The sequence below is a fragment of the Lotus japonicus genome, chromosome 5 (genome assembly GCF_012489685.1).
Source record: "Lotus japonicus ecotype B-129 chromosome 5, LjGifu_v1.2".
Classification (NCBI taxonomy): domain Eukaryota; kingdom Viridiplantae; phylum Streptophyta; class Magnoliopsida; order Fabales; family Fabaceae; genus Lotus; species Lotus japonicus.
This window is the reverse complement of record NC_080045.1, coordinates 59,832,908-59,853,482: the sequence shown is the minus strand read 5'-3', so window position 1 is coordinate 59,853,482 and position 20,575 is coordinate 59,832,908. Positions and strand designations below refer to the sequence as shown.

At 38.1% G+C, this 20,575-nt stretch overlaps 3 protein-coding genes and 1 long non-coding RNA gene across 4 annotated transcripts; 2 read left to right on the top strand and 2 right to left on the bottom strand.

The window, feature by feature from the left end:
* The first annotated feature begins 2,200 nt into the window (after window positions 1-2,200).
* On the top strand, window positions 2,201-3,344 carry LOC130718461 (uncharacterized). The gene is made up of 2 exons (XR_009012638.1): window positions 2,201-3,036; window positions 3,121-3,344. It is a non-coding gene; the product is annotated as an uncharacterized LOC130718461 (long non-coding RNA).
* A 3,658-nt stretch (window positions 3,345-7,002) lies between these two features.
* LOC130719900 (uncharacterized) lies at window positions 7,003-7,467 on the bottom strand. Its single transcript, XM_057570494.1, has one exon. The coding sequence runs from the start codon at window positions 7,465-7,467 to the stop codon at window positions 7,003-7,005; it is 465 nt and encodes a 154-aa protein (XP_057426477.1).
* Window positions 7,468-11,084: 3,617 nt separating this feature from the next.
* On the bottom strand, window positions 11,085-12,686 carry LOC130719898 (uncharacterized). Its single transcript, XM_057570493.1, has one exon. It carries the CDS (start codon window positions 12,684-12,686, stop codon window positions 11,085-11,087), a length of 1,602 nt encoding a protein of 533 aa, XP_057426476.1.
* Window positions 12,687-18,854: 6,168 nt separating this feature from the next.
* LOC130719897 (secreted RxLR effector protein 78-like) lies at window positions 18,855-19,394 on the top strand. The gene has a single exon (XM_057570492.1). The coding sequence runs from the start codon at window positions 18,855-18,857 to the stop codon at window positions 19,392-19,394; it is 540 nt and encodes a 179-aa protein (XP_057426475.1).
* Window positions 19,395-20,575: the final 1,181 nt, after the last annotated feature.

Below are 20,575 nucleotides of genomic sequence, written 5' to 3'. Positions count from 1 at the left end.
TGTTGTTAGAAAAAGAGTGTGGTGTTAGCGCTCCTCGTGCTACAAACAAACACATGAGAATATAGAGAAGCTTTTTGAAGATGAGGAAAATTTAGCTTTTTATGTAAATAATTATACAAGTAAAAATAATTTAAGTAGCATGACAGATATTGGAGTAAACACCACATCCATTCAGGTAAACCAAAAAATTAAAAGAAAATATATATAAAAATAAAAACTCTCGTTTTCCCTCCTTTTAGTCCTCAATCTTCCAAAGCTTTCCATTGTAATAATTTAGACCATTTGTTTGGCAGGAAACCAATATGACATATAGTTTTTTTAATTTTCAAAATTGATATTCAAATAGTTCAATACTGCATGTTGGAAATTTAATCATATTGTATTCGATATCTTGATTTCAAAATCTTCAAGTCAATATTTTTGCGATGCTTGAAGATTTGAAGTTTATATATATCATTCTCTAACAATAGAATTGAACATGTCTATCTTACTTACCACAAATGATATTCCAGGAGTCACTTCTTCATATCAGGGAGATGAAATATTGCTTGTTGTCCATATATAATGATTCTTGAAATATATAATGCTTTAGGTACCCAACCTGTCCAATTGACTTATCCAGAAATACACCAACGAAGCAATTTGTAACACGATCAACTGTTTCTCCCACAACAGAATGGACACGTTATATACTTATATTCTCCTACATTATGGAATGACAGAAAATCTCCCTCAAAATCATAACAAATCATCAAGTGTCCCATATACCCTACCACCAACTCCAAAGTTATGACCTATTTACCAAATGTTTCAGGTTTGGCACCTCACCCTTTTTTAGGCATGTTTTATTGGTCCTTAGATACCCATTTTGGGTACAATCATATTTGAAAATAAAAAAAAAAATGAAGAGATGATAAAGAAGTGATACATGTGATATACGATATAATGCGATAAAAAAGAGAAATAAAATTAATAACCGAGTGTTTGTAGGGTGTTAGTGTCACCACTCTTGGGATGTTTAAAAGTGAGATTGTTAATTTGTTGGAGAGATCCTAGGAGTGCAAAGCATGAGAACGTGCACCAATGATTAATATTGAAAAAAATTAAGGGATTTAGACATCATATTTTTATCTAAAATCTTAAAATATTGGGTTTATGAGTCACGTTTCTTATATTATTTTCACCTCATCAAATTTTAATCAATGTGAGTCTCAAACTCATACTTTTTTTTGAAACTTCAAACTCATACTTGAATTCTTCTTTTATTTTCTACTTTTAAACTCCAATGTTATAATCATGTATAAGTGCATATTTGAAAACTTTTCTCTCATTGATTATAAAATCAGAACTAATTTATTAAGAAAACTTATGCGAGTAACTTCTGAATTAATTGTGAAAATAAGAAGTTAATGCAAACATGCTTAAACTTATTATAATTTAGTGTGTGTTTGGTTTCAAATCTGGAGAGGCCAAATGTGGATCTAGAAATCCAAAAGCAACTATCTCTTGCTTCTGCAAACGTGGATCAGGGCCAAACGTGGATCTGCAGAAGTTTTCCAAACACACACTTAGAGTCAAAGTGACACTATACATGCATATTCCCAACAGCCACAAAGTTGTCCTACAGCCCACGTACCTTCCAAAGGGTTTAGTGGGTGTGGGACCGACTGTGGGTGACCTAAGCAGATAAGTGATGCAGGAACGTATATACGTGAAAAATACCAGACTTACCTCCTAAGAAATTCAGCATTAATTCAAGACTTCATACAGAAGGTAAGCAAATTAAACATTATAATGGGCAGTGCCCACACCTTAGAACCAGATTCGAAAGAAACTAAAGCCAGGAGAAGACTCATTCTGCTCAGATATTCCAATTAATAATGCCATCAATCATTTGCAGTACGATTTCATTTCAATATCATAGTATATACATGTATAATGTATTGTACCCAAGAATATAATTTCATTTAATTTGTCAACATTAAATCTATGAAAAGTGACTACTTCTCCTATGTATTTAGAATGTATATATATAGGTGTTTATTACCATACCACAACACTTAATTTGGGTATGATACATGAAATGATGTGTACCAATCAAATAAATCCAGAGTATAATTAAAAAAGCACTTTCTCTCTTTACTTTTTCTGTTAAATAAAAGTTATATTTAATTTCATTATTTACTTAGTAGTCCTTAATTAATGTATCAATTGAGAAAGCCCCTAATCTCCAAACACTCTTCTCAAACAATCTCTACGTCTTCACCCTAAGTTATCTTCATTTTCTTTTTTTTTTGATAATTGTGCGGTTAATGCCCAGGAAACAGATTAAATAAAGTCTGGGAGAAGAATTCCCCATTACATTATTACTAAGAACCTGAACTATAGAAACTGTGGCACACTGACATTAGTAAAATATGGGCATGAATCGTTAATTTTGCAAAATGAAATTTTGTTCTTCCAAAGCAAAAACATAACAGATCTGGGTTTCATAAGCAAAAACTTTGTTCTACATGTTCTTCTTTCATCCAACATTTCCCTTTCACAGCCTCTTTTCTTCTTAGTTCTGATTGGGTGAAAAAATTGAATTTCATTGCAGATCTGGGATTGAAGAAGAAGTGGGCTTCATTGCAGATCTGAGGTTAGGGTTGCGGTGGGAGAGAGAAACCCAATCCTCCCCAACCTCAACACCACCATCCAACGAGAAACCCATAAATCTATCACCAAGCTTCAACCTTTTCTCTGATATATGTAGTGTCCCTCCCGGATCTGCCCCCAATTCGTGAAAACCACATCAGGGTCCGCAAAGTATGAATCTTTCTGGTTCAGAACCGGTCCAGGAAGACCCATGTACCCATGAGAGAGGCTTGGGAAATAGGTGTTTGCGGCTATGACGAAAGCAATACCATCGCTGGAAGGGCAACAAGATGACGAGATGATTGAGAAGGTGAAGCGGCATGAGAAAGAAGAAGTGGAGTTTGTGAAAGGATCAAGAAATCGAACTGGGTGTGCATAGAAAGCTCTGAATCTTATTTGGTGATTCATTCATCTTTTTCTCTTTTCAGATCTGTGTTGTGGCTGGGTTTTGGTGTTCATGTTTTCTGTCTTTCTTTTTTCCAGATCTGGATTATGGAAGGTTAAATGGGGTTTTGACTTTGGTAAGAGAGACGTTGATGAAGAAGATGAAGATGAAGGATGAATTTCTGGGTTAAGGTGAAGCTTAATCTCTTTTCCTTAATGTGAAAACCCTAAAACGCAAAGTTTCATGAAATTGGGTTACCACTTAACGAAATTATAAAAATGTTAGGACTATAACATAATTAATACAAACTATTTTTTTTGTTTTTCGTTATTTTTTAAAAAGAAAAATAAACAAGTCAAAGCAACTTCTATTGGTCCACATCATTCAGGTATGATACAATTGTGGTATGGTAGCATTTTTATATCATCTACAACTTGTTCGTATCAGATACTGCATGACATATATATTTTGTTCCTGGCACAGTATCAAAGTCTTTCGATTTCTCTGATAAATAATAAGAATGCCATACTAAAGGAAATTTGGATAAGTTAACTTGCTATAAGTTAACTTGAATTTGGATGAGAATATGGGTCTCACTGGGCCGGCCTATTGGGTCCAGCAGGTTCAGCCATAATGGGCCAGATCCTGATTAGTGATCAGTAATCCATAACATAATACTCCTTAATAATAATTTATTCGGTTAATAAACAAAATTACTGTTTTGACAAAAAATAATCAATTTATTTGTTCAAGAATTGATCTATGCAACAAATGGCTGAACGATTAAAGTAATACATATTTAATCCTCCAAAACAAAGCCTCAATTTAAGCATATGGAAAAAATTTCAAAGGAGAAGGTAGCCCCACAAGAATATAAAATATTATGGAAATACACGTTTATCTAAAAAAATAACCGCGCTAAAGAAACTCGGTAAAAATAGACACACAACTGACACCAGCTTTTATGGCGGTTTTTACTGTTACAAATGAGAAATAAAATGAGAGTATAAAATGTGATTGTGGCACCATAAATTTCACCTCAAAAAAACACAATTTGTGAGAGTTTCAAACCGACACAATCGCATTATATAAATTTTTTAAACTTCTCACTATAGCATCTGTGGCGTAAAACTTCACAAAAGCATAGTGTCGCTTAGATGTTTGTAGTGTATCATGTTCAACGATCTCTTTCTAAAAAGTATCAATCTTGGATGAAGAAGCTAACCTCACGACAATCTCTTTATAAATGTGGATTAAGATTCAATTGAAACAAATGTGATTGTGCCGGTTTGACACCGCCACGACAAATTTTACATCCTAAAACATACACAAAATTTGGGTGGTGCTCAAATGGTTCAACAATATTGAACAATATTTTTCCAAAAACAGAATCATGTTGGATATTTTATGAATTAGCATTATTCATTTAATTAGAATGTGTAATTCTTGAATTATTAATATATCAATTATTGGAAATTAATATTAATTCTAACGCTAAACCACTTGATGGATATTATTATTGGGCTCTTCTGATGAATAACCCGTGATGGGTTGGGTTATTTATTTAAGCCCAGTGAGAAGCCCTTGCTCTCAACTGATAGGTTATAAACTTGTCTCCCCATTAGACAATTAACCTAACCTATTATACAGACTTATCAGAATAGAGAGCAGTTTTTCTCACACCTATTAGGATAGAGAGCAGTTTTTCTCACACCTATTAGGATTGATTCAAGTCTTTAAGAACATGGATTCTTCTTCCTTTCTTGCACCAGGTACGCAAATGCTATGATTCAATTATAATATGTATATATTAATGAACATGCTATGATATTGTATCTATATCCTATCTAAGCTACTCTTATAAATTCTCAACAATTGGTATCAGAGCTAATTAGATACATATTATGGCTGTTCTTTCCTCTAAATACGTTCTTTTTTCTGTTACGAAATTAATTGAGGGGTTTCGATCCTCTGTGGTATGAGAACAACATGCTTAAAATTTTTGTGCTTTCGTTGCTTAATTTGTAAGAATTGAGTGTTTTGCGTCTTGGATTTTATAGAACCCTAATGCAAATCCTATCTCTGTGTTCTATGATCAAATCCTATCTATGTGTTCTATGATCTGGGAAATTTCTTGAGGGATTCTACTCACCTCACCCCTGCGTCTTACATACTCAAAATCTCTACCCATCGTGGCCTAAATTGAGAGATCAAAATAGTGTTTTATTCGGATTAAAAGTGACCCAGATATGTTCCCTTCTTCTTAGTGAGAAGAAGGATTTGAATATTTGATGATAAAATATTAAAACAATATTATTATGTCATGTTATCATCATGAGTAACAACCTGTATTTAAAAGTGGAACGTGATTACAAAAGCCATTATCTTTGGAATCCTCTCTTTTATCCACTCATCATATTCTGTTAGTAAGAAGAAAAATTTAATTGATCCTAGACTCCAGGACGTGGGTAGTGCCCAAAACCAATTGAAAAAAAAGGGACCAAATCTTTATCTCCTCCCTTCCCAAATTCAATGCAAATATATATAATTTTCTTTTAATATTTCTTGAGGAATTTATCTGGAAAAGATTTTGCACAAGTTTTGATAACATTACTTCGTACCACTTTAATGATACCAGAATTTGTTATTCTGCAATTTTGGTGTAACTGTGCAAATTTGAATAAAATCTTTATCTATTAATTCAAATGTAATTGAATATGTGGAGAATTTTGTTAGATATATACTCTCCTATTTTATATATATATATATATATATATATATTTACTGAGTTGTGCAATTATATATCTCTTCAAGATTTTATGGTATAAAATTTAAAATTCCAATCTATTTATTTAACCATTGTGATATTTTGTTATTTCTTGCCTAATTAAGGTGAAAGTTAAATACAAATTCATAAACTGATTATCACATTCTTATAGTTAAATTTTGTTATGTATCATGTTGGGAAATTTCAGATTCTCTTCTATCCTTTTATTTTTATAAAGAAAATATATAGTAATTTTATATTACAGTACTTCAGGCTTATAAACCTAAAATTATAGACAATTAAGTTCCTAAATTTGCTGGCAATACCTTTTACTGTATAATCTTTTTGCTAGTATACCCTTTCTTTTGGAACTAAATTCTTTTAGGTCATTCTATAATTAGAGCCTGTAATCCTTGTTCATTTTTATATCTTATGCTTGTACAAACTCTTGGGATTATAAGAGTCATATTTTGTGTGATTGTGATCTCACCCATCGTGGGCACAATTGTGCAAAATTTTGTGAAAATTATGTAATCTAAATTCTTTCAATAGTTCAAATGAAATTTTATGTGTATTTACATTGATGATAACTTACCCTACCGCTATGTTGTTATTAGTGTAATTTGTGGTTTATATAATGTGTTATTTGTTGTAAACTTGTTTCAATCAATTCAAATACCCTATCGGTGTTAGAATTTCTCTACAACATAAAATTATATACATTAAATTAATTGGGCAATATATTTTTTATATAATCCAGTATTATTCTTAAAATTTGCATTGCCTATCGATGTGCAAATTTATACTAAATAAAATTATTTACTGGAATGAATTATTGTTGTGTAAGTAATGGACATACCCTATCGGCATGACATTGCTTGACATGATCTTTATGTGATAGAGAAAATAGTTTTAGATATTTATTTAAAATACTTAAAATATCTTTTATATCATTTTTTTTTAATTTAATTATTTTCTCCATCAAGTGGGAGAAACTGATTTATTATAAAATTATTTTTCTCAAGAAAAATAAAATATGCAATGTCTCTCACTTAATTAATGGCCCAGTTAATTGAATATGAGAAGCCACTACACTTATGTTTTATATAATGCTATATATATCAATTTATCATTGGACCTATATTGAGGATACCATTAAGTCTCTTTGAGATTTTTTTTTTTTTTTGGTTACATAAGGAAAGAAAAGGAAAAACTACGCTATAGCATCTTGCATCAGTAAAGCACTAACACCAACAGGTGGATGTCGCCAGTAGCATCTAGGAGAAGCTTCCCGGGAAGCTTGTCGTGCTAACGAGTCTGCTGCAGAATTCTTCTCACGAGGAATGAGCTGCATAACCACCCGCCAATCTCGACGGAGCAAACCTTGAACACGGCGAATAACATCGCGAGCCCAAAACTGACCAACGCTGGCATCAACCTGCATGACTTCCACCACCATAGAGCAATCTGTGCAGCACATGACTTGTCGCAGTCCCATATCCCAACAAGCCTGTAAACCAAGTTCCACTGCTAACAGCTCTGCAAGGAAAGCATCACCCGCACCATGGCTTTCAGAAGCTCCCAATAACCACCGGTCCGCAACATCAAACACGTACATGCTACAGCCCATACGCGAAGTCTCTGGATTCCAGCTTCCATCGACAGTAACGCGAGCCATACCTTGAGGCCGAGGTGCATCAGTCAGGAAGGACGGTAAATCACTCACGCCAGGCCAGCGTTTCCAGCTGCGGACATCTCCTATGACTTGCCGCGAGACATAGCTGATGTTCCAAGGAGTATCCCCAAACACACGATTGTTCCTCCACTTCCAATCCCACCATAACACTGCCGTTGCCAAAACATGCTCATTACAGACAAGGAGCCTACGAAACCAGACCTGGAAGGGTTCGTGGTTAGCCAGTGACGGGAGACTATTCCGGAACAACCGCCATAACTCTCGCGACTCTGTACAACATCGGAAGAGGTGATCCACATCCTCAACATCTGCGTCACACCGTGGGCAAGAGGAGGAAGCTGCAAGATGGTTGTATCTTCGCTTGGAGTTTATTGGGAGCGCCTCGCGCGCAATCTGCCACAAGAAGAATCTAACTCGTTCCGGCACCTTGGCACGCCAGATATGCTTCCACCATGGGTGAGTCGTAGCTGTACCTTCCCCGGTGAGAAACGCATAAGATGTTTGCGTAGAAAATCTTCCATCCGCAGCATTACACCACTGAATAGTGTCACTATCCGCCAGGCTTGCAGGGACAGGTATGGAGCAAATTTCGGTTTTTTAGCTATCAGGGAGGGGAGTGTACAACTGATGCAGATTCCAGGCCCCATGAATCCAGAGGTCAGCAACCGTGAGAGTTGTATCAGAGATATGAACATAGGGAACACGGTGGCAGAGCTTGCCGGTACCTAGCCAATCATCATACCAAAGGGATGATTTGCCATCTCAAAGGAGCGGTTTAAAGCCATCTTTGAGTGCATTCTTTGCTCGAACAATCCCTTGCCAAATATAAGAATCACCATGCTTGTACTCGCCGCTCAAGACTAGCTTATTATGCAAATACTTCTCCCCTAACGCACGCACCCATGCTTTACCATGGTCATGTAGAAGGTTATCAACTAGCTTCCCCAAGAGCGTAGTGTTGTTGAAGCGGGCACTTCTCAAACCGAGCCCCCCGGCATCCTTGGGGCAGCTCACATCACGCCATGGGACTAGGTTCCATCCTCGCGCTTGGCCACCCTTGGCCCAAATACAACTCCGAATCTTCTTATCAATATAGTCACAAGTAGCTTCAGGGAGCCAAAGCGCTTGCATGGTGTAAACTGGGAGAGAGGACAACACTGATTTAGCTAGGCACAAGCGTCCTGCCCTATTAAGTAGCTTTTGTTTCCAAGAAGCCAACCGTGTATTCACCTTGTCAATGATGGGAGCAAAATTTTCTCTTGTGACCCTACCTTTGAGGAGAGGTATACCAAGGTATTTACCCAAATTGCTAGCGCGTGAGATACCCATGATGTCAGAGAGCTCTCGTTGAAGGCGATCCTCCACACTGGTTGAGCAGAACATTCTAGATTTTTCCAAGTTCACCTTCATGCCAGACACTTGACAGAAATCATTCAAGGTTTTGGCTATCAAACGCATTTGATCCTTGTTGGCCCTGCTAAAGAGCAACATGTCATCCGCAAAGAAGAGATGAGATATGCCAATGCCTTCCTTTGTGATTCTAATTGGTTCCCACGCGCCCATATCAACTAATTTCTGTATCTGGATGGCAAGGCGTTCCATACAAAGCACAAAGAGATAAGGAGATAATGGGTCACCTTGACGAAGCCCTCTTTGAGGAGTGAATGAGGGTAATTTTGCACCATTCCATAGGATGGAAATACTAGCATCCTGAACACCCCACATAATCAAACTAACAAGAGTCGGAGGGAAGCCAAAATCTTGGAGAGTTGCTCGCAAAAAATCCCAACTCACCCTATCATAGGCTTTCTCCAAGTCCACCTTCAACGCCACAAGCCCCCCACACTTTTTATAAGTGTGGATTGTATGCATGACTTCCTGAGCTAGGATGATATTGTCTTTGGGACCCCTTCCAGGAATGAAACTACCTTGCAAAGGGCCCACCAAATCAGTAAGCAAAGGTCGAAATCTGTTCACCAAGACCTTTGTTATAACTTTATAAGCCACGTTGCACAAGCTGATCGGTCGCAAGTCCTTGAAGCGGAGGGGGTCCTCCACTTTAGGAATAAGAACAAGCAAGGTTTCAAGAAGTTTGGGATCAGCTTTGCCCACCCGAAATGCTTCCGCTACCATTTGATGCAGGTCATGCCCTATGATGTGCCAATACTGTTTGTAAAATAGTGCCTGGAACCCATCCACGCCTGGTGCTTTATAAGAGTGCATTGCCATGACCGCTTGGCGAACCTCATCAAACGAGACAGGAAGAACAAGATCTTCTCTACTCTCTAGAGAGATGACCGGTGTAGCATTCTCCAAAATATAATTCCTGCTGACCTGGACATCAATAGAGAAAAGGTTAGTGAAAAAACGTTCGCACTCCACTTTCAAGACCTCCTGATCAGTTGACCATGTGTCTGGTCTAACAAATAAGCCATGTATTTTGTTCCTCTTGCGCCTGAAAATTGTCTGAGTATGGAAGAACTTTGTGTTCCGGTCACCAAATTTCACCCAGTTCTCCCTGGATTTCTGAAACCACATGAGCTCTTCCTGTAGTAAGATTTGCTCATACTCCTCCCGTAGAGCTTTCTCAAGCCGGAGAAGGGATTCTGTTTGCCGCCACTCTAGCTCGCGTTGTAGGCCATGTATCCTTTGCTCAACCCTCCTCTTACGTATATGTATTCTACCAAAGGTCTCTTTGTTGAATATCAGCGAAGCTTCTTTCATCATTCCCAACTTGCCTACCACCGAGTCTGGAGGTCGTGCCCAAGTATTTTGCACTAGAGGCTCAAAAGCTGGATGTGTTGTCCAGGCTGCTTGAAAACGGAAAGGTCGGGAACGGTGATCTCCAGGGTCAACAACCAGACGGACCAGGAGCGGGCTATGATCGGAATATATACGAGCTAGATGCTCTACATATGCTTCAGGGAAGAGGTGTCGCCAAGGAACATCGCCTAGGGCACGATCAAGGCGTTTGGCAACGGTGCGGACTCCATTTTCCCGTCTCTCCCAAGTGAGTTTGCTGCCAACAGCCCCCAGATCAATGAAGTTGCAATCATCGATCATATCAAGCATTGTTGCGGCACGGGCTTCACTAAATTCACCACCCACCACCTCCGCCGGTGTGCACACTTCATTGTAGTCCCCCACTGCCAACCAAGGGTCTCGTAAATGTTGGCGGAGGGTTCTAAGGTGTGCCCATAGTTCATTTCTCCTAGAAGGGTTAGGACTGCCATAGACTATAGAGCAACACCATCGCTGATTGCCTTGTGTTACTTCTACTGAGACCACTTGAGGGTGAACATCAATGATACGCATGTTGAAGGTGCGAGCTACTAACACTAGTATTCAGATACCTCCACTATGCCCCTGAGCCTCCGATTCACAACACAATTCGTAGCCCAGACCACGCCAGAATGACTGAACCCTAATAAAAGGACAATGAGTTTCAAATACTGCAAAGATTGAGGGGTGAAATGCTTGAACCAGATCCCTCACTCTACGCTGTCCTCGAGCTCCTGCTCCACCACGAATGTTCCAAGCGATCAAATTAAATGCTTGTCTATCCATAAACACACTGCAGCAGGGGTAGAGGACTGGCATTAAGCCTTGCGTGGCTCAATGGCCATGGAGCCTCCAGCACCTGGATCAAAGGGAATGTCACGAGCATAATCCTTGACGTTTGACATTGAACAAATCTGATTGTTGTCATCCAGAGGCATTTGATATCTTGCTCCCCCTAGGGAAACAAGTGCCATCGTGGAGTACGCACCATCCGTAGCGACGTGAATAGGGACACCACCCATATCCACCGAACGAGCTCCATTGCTTGCCGCTTGGAGAATGGTTGACGTGGACCCTGCATGAGGAGGTGGAACATTATTTGTGGCAGAATCTTTACGTAATCTTTTCTTACCATTAGTAACTGATGCACTAGCTCCAGGATGTGTTTTACTAGGCAAAGCTTTAAACTGCATAGAGCTATTTGAGGAAATTTGCTGCTTTTGTGGAACCGTTGCTAAAATAGAGAATTTGTTTCCCCCATTCGAGCCCTTCTTTTCCTCCTTCTTACTGGTCATTTCCTTTTTAACTGCTAAATCTTTAATTGCCTTGGAATTCAGATTTGTTTTCGATTTATTCCTTCTTTTGTCCACAATTAACCAATCCCCATGTGCTAAATCTGGGCACTTAATATCTGGAATTGAATGCCCACTGATGGCGCCCATGATTGCGTCGGTTACAGGAGCTAGGGTTGCTGAAGCAGTCGCTGGTGCTACTCCCGCCGCCAGGTTCGACGATGCTAGGGTTTCATGCGATAGAGCACTAACCTGTTCCGCCATTGCCGCTGTGCTAGCACTACCATTGGTGGCCTGCCCCTGGGGTTGCTTCGGAAGGGGTGGAGCAGTGCAATTACGTGCTAAATGGCCATAGCATCCACATTTGTGGCAGAGAAGATGTAAACCCTCATACTCGACATTGTACCACGTTCCCTCCAGCCCTATAACACCGAGGACAGGTTTGTTGAGATCAATCTCAACACAGATACGTGCATATTTGCCACGCTGCATGTCGGTGGTGTTCATGTCGACCTTGATCGGAGTACCAACCGCCGATGCCAACGTCATGAGGATGTTCTTCCCATAGTATTGGAACCCTAGCCCTGGGATGCGAATCCACACCACAGTTGTGCTAATCTTCGAGTTCGCTGCTACAAAATCCGGGGTCCAAGGCTTCACTGCAAGATAATTGTCGTAGATAAGCCATGGTGCTCCTGAAATTGCTCTCTCCTTGTCTTCCTTCTTATCAAACTTGATGAGGAAGTACCCGTGATGAACATCACGAACCTCGTAACCCCCTGTCATCTTCCACAGTATCTTAAGTTTCTCACACAGCGCTCTATAACCAATACTTTTTCCCAGTAGTTTAACCACTAGGCAATCCTCCCACGGTCTACAGATTTCTGCCTTCGCTGCCGGATCAATTGAGAACATAGGGAAGGATTTGTTCTTCTCCACGTACACCTTTTTCATGACACCACTCTCAACAAGGTTCACAAACCCTCCTGCTTCCTGAGCCTTTTCAGAGCCCAGGACCTTCTCCTTGAACGTGGGTTTCCGGGCTTGAGGACCCGGTGGTTCCGGTGGCTTACCCGCTACAGCGCCGCCAGGCGGCTGGTCACTCAGAGGCTCTCTCTCAATCTCCATTCTATACGGAAAATTTTGCTCAAATTGCTCTATGCTAGTCTCTTTGAGAATAGTGTAATATAATAAACTTCATATAATTGTCTTATAAATTGATAATCAATTATTCTTGTTAAGACAATATGACAAACTCCCTATTTTGTACCATTATTCTTTGTTCTTACTTATGGTACGTTATCCTTAATACTTTGAGATACACATATAAACTCTAAATTAGGAGTTAGAGACTGTTTTATCCTCAATAATGATTAATTATAGGTCTCATATGCTTCCGCTGTTATTATTGACAATCCCTAAATTTTCTATGTTCAAGTGTACGTGTATACTTGTTTTCATATTATATCACTTGAAACTTTGAGTGATATTTGCAAGTGATCCCATATTTTGTTTAAAATATTATGGATCTTATTTTCACTCTTTTGTTTATAAACTATGGGTTGCTTCATTCGTAAAATCTTTTAATGATTTTATGTGTGAATATATAAGGAGATTTTATGATAAAATGTGTCAAATAAACACTTATAATCTCCTAATTCTATATGCAGAGTATGTGGTTACTTGTGTAAATAGAAATTCTATAAGGCTCTGTGGTTGATAAATTCTATATATTGGCTCCATTTTGTGAATTTTATTATGTAACCACTTCTCTTAAAATTCTGCACTATTCTATTTCTCTCTAATTTATTTATTCTTGAAGAGAAAAAGATTGTGAGTTTCAGACTCACATAAATTCTTTTCCACAGAGTCATGATCTCACTATTAAATACTATACCATTAGAGTATTTTATACTAGTTAGCTCTAATGAGATATTCTAATTTTACCATGGTATATTGGATTAGTGGGAGTGTGCACACATTATTTTGTCTCGAGACATGTTGATATATTGATACCATATACTCTTGTGTGCATTTATGTTAATATGGTATATTCTTAGAGCTATTCTTTTGTCATACATTCTTATGCGCGCTTAAATGATCATATGACAAGCTCTTTGAGGCTTTGGTACTCAGTCTCATTCTTTAGGCTCATTTTGTTGGTAACAGCACATTTGGCATGCAATTTATTGTGCTTCTTTTGACCAATATTTCACATTCTCTATGGTTAAAAACATAAGTGTCTTAGTGTTGGTGATTTTAGAATCATCAATGTATTTTAGCAGTAATGTGATCTACTATAGGCTGATGTAATTACGTGTTAGGCTCGGAATCGAGTCAGGTTAGTGCGGAGTGCACGCTCGGTGAGCCAACGCATAATTGATCACGAATACGAACCGGGGTCCAAGGGGCGGAGCCCCTGGCTGGTGATCCACCAAATGGATGTCAAAACAGCATTCCTGAATGGTGATTTGGAAGAAGAAGTGTATATGAAGCAACCTGAAGGATTTGTAATGCCTGGTAATGAGCATAAGGTGTGTAAGCTAGTTAAGTCGTTGTATGGGCTGAAACAAGCTCCGAAGCAATGGCATCAAAAATTTGATGATGTTGTTTTGTCTAGTGGTTTTATTCTAAACCAAGCTGACAAATGTGTATATAGCAAATTTGATACATCCGGTAAAGGAGTCATTATTTGTCTATATGTGGATGACATGTTGATCTTTGGCACGGACCAAAATCAAGTTGATAAAACAAAGAATTTCTTGTCATCAAAGTTCTCCATGAAGGATATGGGAGAAGCGGATGTTATTCTTGGTATTAAGATTAAACGGGAGAATAAGGGGATTGTAATTACGCAATCTCATTACATTGAGAAAATACTCAAGAAGTTTAATCATGAAAGTTGTTCTCCGGTTAGTACTCCCATGGATCAGAGTGAAAAACTTATGCCAAATACAGGTAAACCTGTGGATCAGCTCGAATATTCAAGAGCTATAGGCTCTTTGATGTATGCTATGATTAGCACTAGACCGGATATTGCTTTTGCGGTTGGAAAGTTGAGCAGATTTACTAGTAATCCTAGTAGACATCATTGGCATGCGATAACTAGGGTGTTCAAGTACTTGAAGGGTACTATGAATTATGGATTGTCATATGTGGGATTTCCTTCGGTATTAGAGGGTTATTCGGATGCTAGTTGGATAAATAATGTTGAAGACTCATCCTCTACAAGTGGTTGGGTGTTCTTGCTTGGGGGAGGTGCCATCTCGTGGGCTTCCAAGAAGCAAACATGTATAACTAGTTCTACAATGGAATCAGAGTTTGTAGCATTAGCTGCTGCTGGTAAAGAAGCGGAATGGCTAAGAAACTTGGTATATGAGATTCCGTTATGGCCTAAACCGATATCACCAATTTCTATCCGTTGTGATAGTGCTGCCACATTGGCCAAGGCTTATAGTCAAATATACAATGGAAAGTCTAGACACTTGGGTGTTAGACATAGTATGATTAGGGAATTAATCTTGAATGGGGTGATATCCATTGAGTTTGTTCGGTCGCAACAAAACTTAGCTGACCACTTGACGAAGGGGTTAGCTAGAGACTTAGTGAAGAAGTCGGTAATTGGAATGGGATTAAAGTCCATTTAAATCTACTACCTATGTTATACCCAATTCCCTTCTAATACAACGTTAGAAGCTGAATTCAATGTGGAAAGATCATAGTTAGAGATTGGAGCACTTGTGTTTATCTTCCCAAGGTATGTGCTCAGACCTGCAAGTGATGGCTAGGTTGAAGTATATCTTCTTAATGGTTCTTTTGAAAAATTGTAAATGCAGGTGCAAGATTAAAAAGGATCACCTATGTAAGCATGAAGTTTTGCCGCTTCAAGAAGCTTGGACTTGGCTTCCTATATGCTTATTAATGGATAAGGACACATGGCTTGTAAAGTGTCAAGTATGAATAGTAGAGTGTTGTAGAAACATATGTGTACAGTATCTTTAGATATTCAAATGGGTTGACGGGTTCAATCTTTAAAGACATCCCGATTCTCGAGTATTTGGAATGTGTATTTGTACTAAAGTGGAAATTCAATCGCAAGATATTTTCATTTATGCATTTGTTTGATCGTTATATCTGTGTGTTATAACTGAGTAGATCAAGGATTACACTAAAATGGGGGGGATTTGTTGGTGATTTTAGAATCATCAATGTATTTTAGCAGTAATGTGATCTACTATAGGCTGATGTAATTACGCGTTAGGCTCGGAATCGAGTCAGGTTAGTGCGGAGTGCACGCTCGGTGAGCCAACGCATAATTGATCGCGAATACGAACCGGGGTCCAAGGGGCGGAGCCCCTGGCTGGGGTCCCGCTGAACAGTTGTGACCCTAGTTTGAAATTGTTTGGAAAATTGTGACTTTTCGGAACAATCGTGACCATTCGTGCAAACACAACCTTCTATATAAGGTTGCTTGCAGCCTAAGGAAATGGTACAGAAAACCAGAAACAGAATTCTGAAACAGAAATTCGAATCACAAAAACTCTCTACTTTCTTTATCTGTTCTCTTGTGCCAAGAAACGGATTGACTGTCAAGGATTATCCCAACAAAGATTTCGTGAACCCAGGCAATTATAGGGTCGAAATAATTTGTTCGGAAAGTGGACTCTCACGATTCTTGACTTTATCCAGGATTATCACAACCAGATTTCTAACACTTAGGTGTATAGTATCACTACTCCTATCGAGTATGATATCTTGCATTTTAAGGTACTTATAATCTTAATTAGACCATTGGTTATAAGCGTTTGCTCATTATTGGCATTTTACTCTATATTAATTCAAGACACCCTTTGTCTAAATAAGTTTCAATTATCCATGTTATTATTAAACTCTTTTCTCATGGATTTATGGTCACTTGTTTAGAAAACCTTGAATTAATTATGTCAAATTCTTTTGAGCATATTCTGTTTAGCCCACATGTAATCACTCTTTTTGGGTTATTAAAAGCACTTAGACCTATGTGGATTTATACTTGCCCTTGTGATATATTTTCTCTCAAAACAACAATTCTATGCATTCAAAACACTTGTTTGCTAGAGAGAAAAGAAATTCTAAAATTTCGGACTCTAATTGAGTACATTAATCCACTGATTAAAGACTTTATTCTTGGAGCCTATCTAAACCATATAAATTGATATGGTTAAGTCTTTTGATGTTTAAGGTCAGTGGGAGTCTGAAAACATAGCATTTTAAAATGCTTGGGCCATTCTTTGGAATTGCATGTTTATCTAAATTCTATAATGCTTTTCCACATCCATCATTCTTTTATGAAATATGAGTCTCTTATCCCTATCGGATATTCTTAACACACATGACACATATCCCTATCGGATACTATCTTCTCTTGTGTTAAAGCTTATATTTTCTTGCTCTTGGTTAATTTGCGTTTTGTCCATTATTGATATCCTAGTCTTAATAATTCTTGCATTTCTGTTAATTGACTAATGCTATCCAAGTGGGAGATTGTTGGATATTTTATGAATTAGCATTATTCATTTAATTAGAATGGGTAATCCTTGAATTATTAATATATCAATTATTGGAAATTAATATTAATTCTAACGTTAAACCACTTGATGGATATTATTATTGGGCTCTTCTGATGAATAACCCGTGATGGGTTAGGTTATTTATTTAAGCCCAGTGAGAAGCCCCTGCTCTCAACTGATAGGTTATAAACTTGTCTCCCCATTAGACAATTAACCTAACCTATTATACAGACTTATCAGAATAGAGAGCAGTTTTTCTCACACCTATTAGGATTGATTCAAGTCTTTAAGAACATGGATTCTTCTTCCTTTCTTGCACCAGGTACGCAAATGCTATGATTCAATTATAATATGTATATATCCTATCTAAGCTACTCTTATAAATTCTCAACAAATCAAGCTCTGCTTCTTCTTGTAAGATCTTTCACTCTTTAATCCTTAACCAACCACTACTTTGAGGGCTTTTTGTGCTGCCATGCACCTGATTTAATCCCCATTTTCATGGCTTTTCTTGTTTGGACAAACTAATCTTACCGACAACTAATTATCCATCCATTCCACTTTTCCATTATACAGTCAAAAGGCAAAGTTAATTGCACCAGGCAGCTGTTACGTACGTGGTGCTCCTACCATTGTATGTTGCAAATTAATTCCACACTGAGTACTGACTTGCTGTTCCAAACCGTGTAGTGACAAGTAAATTACATTATCTGCAACAGTAGAATGTTGGAACCCACTTATGTTCATAAATTGACTCAATGACTAGTAACATTGAAAGCTATATATTTGAGACAGATCAAAAGAAAATAATTAAAGGGCCGGGCATGCATGTTCCACGTAGTTGTTGAACCATAAATGAAATTGAAGTGTATATATAGCATTGTAGGACCATATAAATTCTGTATTTAGTACACCTAATTAGAAACCAAGAAAGATTAGTAATTGTTGTCACCGAAACTCATAGAAACTGTGAGATTTATATCTTATCCATTCCCTACCGACCATGCTAAACTGGTCAAAAATTCAAGATGTTAGGAGTTAGCATTGATTGTTGGCATTTGGCAAAACAGGGAAACAAAAATACCAAAATGATATTGTTTCTGAAAAGTAATTGTAGATTTCAAGATTGGGGTCTCTGCTTTAAAAGAAAGGCATGACTGTGATCAACAGCTAGCAGATATTGAGTTTAAAGACCTTAATCTCACGTAACTGACTTCTGGATTTTGTGGTTTTGACAATATCCATACATGACTCAATTTATTAGGATTGTTCTCTGGTATCTTCTTCTTGTATTGACCGAAGTTTAATGTGTGATCAAATTGTTCTCCATATGTTTTGGCATAATGAACTCAAAAGTATTTTTCATGTGAACAATGTAAAATGGCTGGTATTTTCAGCTCAAACTGCCGCCTCGAAGCAACAATTAAAGAAAAAGGAAGTGTTAGTATAGATAAGTAAAAAGGACAATTTTCCTTGGTATCTATATAATGTTCAATTTATTTGCAAGATTTGCTTTTAACCCGATTCGTGGAGATCTCCTCGATCAGTTCTTCATGTAAAGCGAGTGTTATAAATAATGTTGGAAATAAAGTGTTAAACATAAAATATTACATGATTTACATTATAAGATGATTTATAATTAACACTTTTTTGACATAATTAAAAAAAATTGTGATATATGTCAATTTTTTAATTGGTTACTTGGTGAGAAGTTAATATCTAATTTGCCTTCCTTGGTGGGAGAAACATGCTTGATAGCGTCTTGATAGTCAATGAAATAGTAGATGAAGCGAAGAAGAAGAAGAAAAAGCCAACAATCATCTTCAAGGTGGACTACGAGAAGGCTTATGACTCGGTTAGATGGGATTTTCTTTTTTATATGCTCCGAAGGATGAATTTTAATGATAGGTGGATTAGAGGTTGCTTGGAATCTAATTCTGTCTCTGTGTTAGTGAATGGTAGCCCTAGTCCGGAGTTTAAAATGTGGAAAGGCTTGAGGCAAGGAGACCCTTTGGCTCCTTTTCTTTTTCTGATAGTGGCAGAGGGCCTCAATGGTCTCCTTAAGAAGGCGGTCCAGCTCAATAAGTTCGCAGGGTTCAGATTGGGAATGCATTCAGACTTGGAGGTTTCTATGTTACAATTTGCGGACGATACCCTGTTTATTGGCAATGCAACTCAACAGAATGTTCAGACACTAAAGTGTGTGTTGAGATGCTTTGAAATGGCCTCTGGCCTGAAGGTCAACTTCTCCAAGAGTAAATTGATTGGGGTAGCAGTGGAGGATTAGAATTTGAGAGGTTATGCAGCAACTTTGCATTGCTTGATTGATAGGACCCCATTCAAATATCTTGGACTCCCGGTCGGAGGAAATCCTAGACGGATAGCTTTTTGGGAACCGGTTATCTCAAGGGTAAAGAAAAGGCTTGCTTCATGGAAGAACAAAGTCTTATCTTTTGGAGGAAGAATCTGTTTAATAAAATGTGTCCTTTCTTCAATCCCTCTTTTCTTTCTATCCTTCTTCAAGGCTCCGGTTCATGTCATAAATACTTGTCATAAGATTATGAGAAGGTTTTTGTGGGGTGGAGCGGATGCTAATAACAAGATTGCTTGGCTAAGTTGGGATAGAGTTTGCAAGTCAAAGGAGGATGGAGGTTTAGGGATTAAGGATTTTGGGAGGTTCAATAAAGCACTTATGGGAAAAAGGAGGTGGAGGTTCTTGCACGAGAGGGAGAGTTTGTGGCACAAGGTGCTGTTTGCAAAATACAATTGCTCTACTCCCTCCAAAGCCTCTTCTTGGTGGCAAGATCTGAAAATTTCGTGCTTCCCCGAGGGAGATAACCTGTGGTTTGAGAGGAATCTGTGTAGGCGAGTAGGCGAAGGGAATGAGACTCTTTTCTGGTCTGATATTTGGTTTAACAACCTGAAATTCCAGTGCAGCTATCCAAGATTATTTTTGCTATCAACTCAAAGAGAGAGCTGTATCAAGGAAATGGGGTCTTGGTTAAATGGAGCTTGGATTTGGAATTTTACTTGGAGGAGGGCACTAAGAGAGTGGGAACTGGATCTGCTAAATCACTTGAGGAGTACATTACAATCTTTTGTGCCATCCCTGAATGATGCAGATTCTTGGCTTTGGTTAGCTAGTCCAGAAGGTAAATATACAGTCCAATCTGCCTACTTGAGTTTGCAAGATCATGGCACGGATTTGAACTTAATTGATGACACTTTCAAGAATCTTTGGAATGTTCCAGCACCTTCAAATGTACTAGCTTTCACTTGGAAAGTCTTCCATGATCGAATTCAGACAAGGGTTAATCTCAGCAAAAGACAAGCTCTTCCCTTACCGGCTGATGTTCGATGTCCCATGTGTCTGTTACATGAAGAAACTTCAATGCATCTTCTCTTTTCTTGTCCAGCAGCATGGAACATTTGGATGGCCTGCTATAAGTGGTTCGGATTTACTACTGT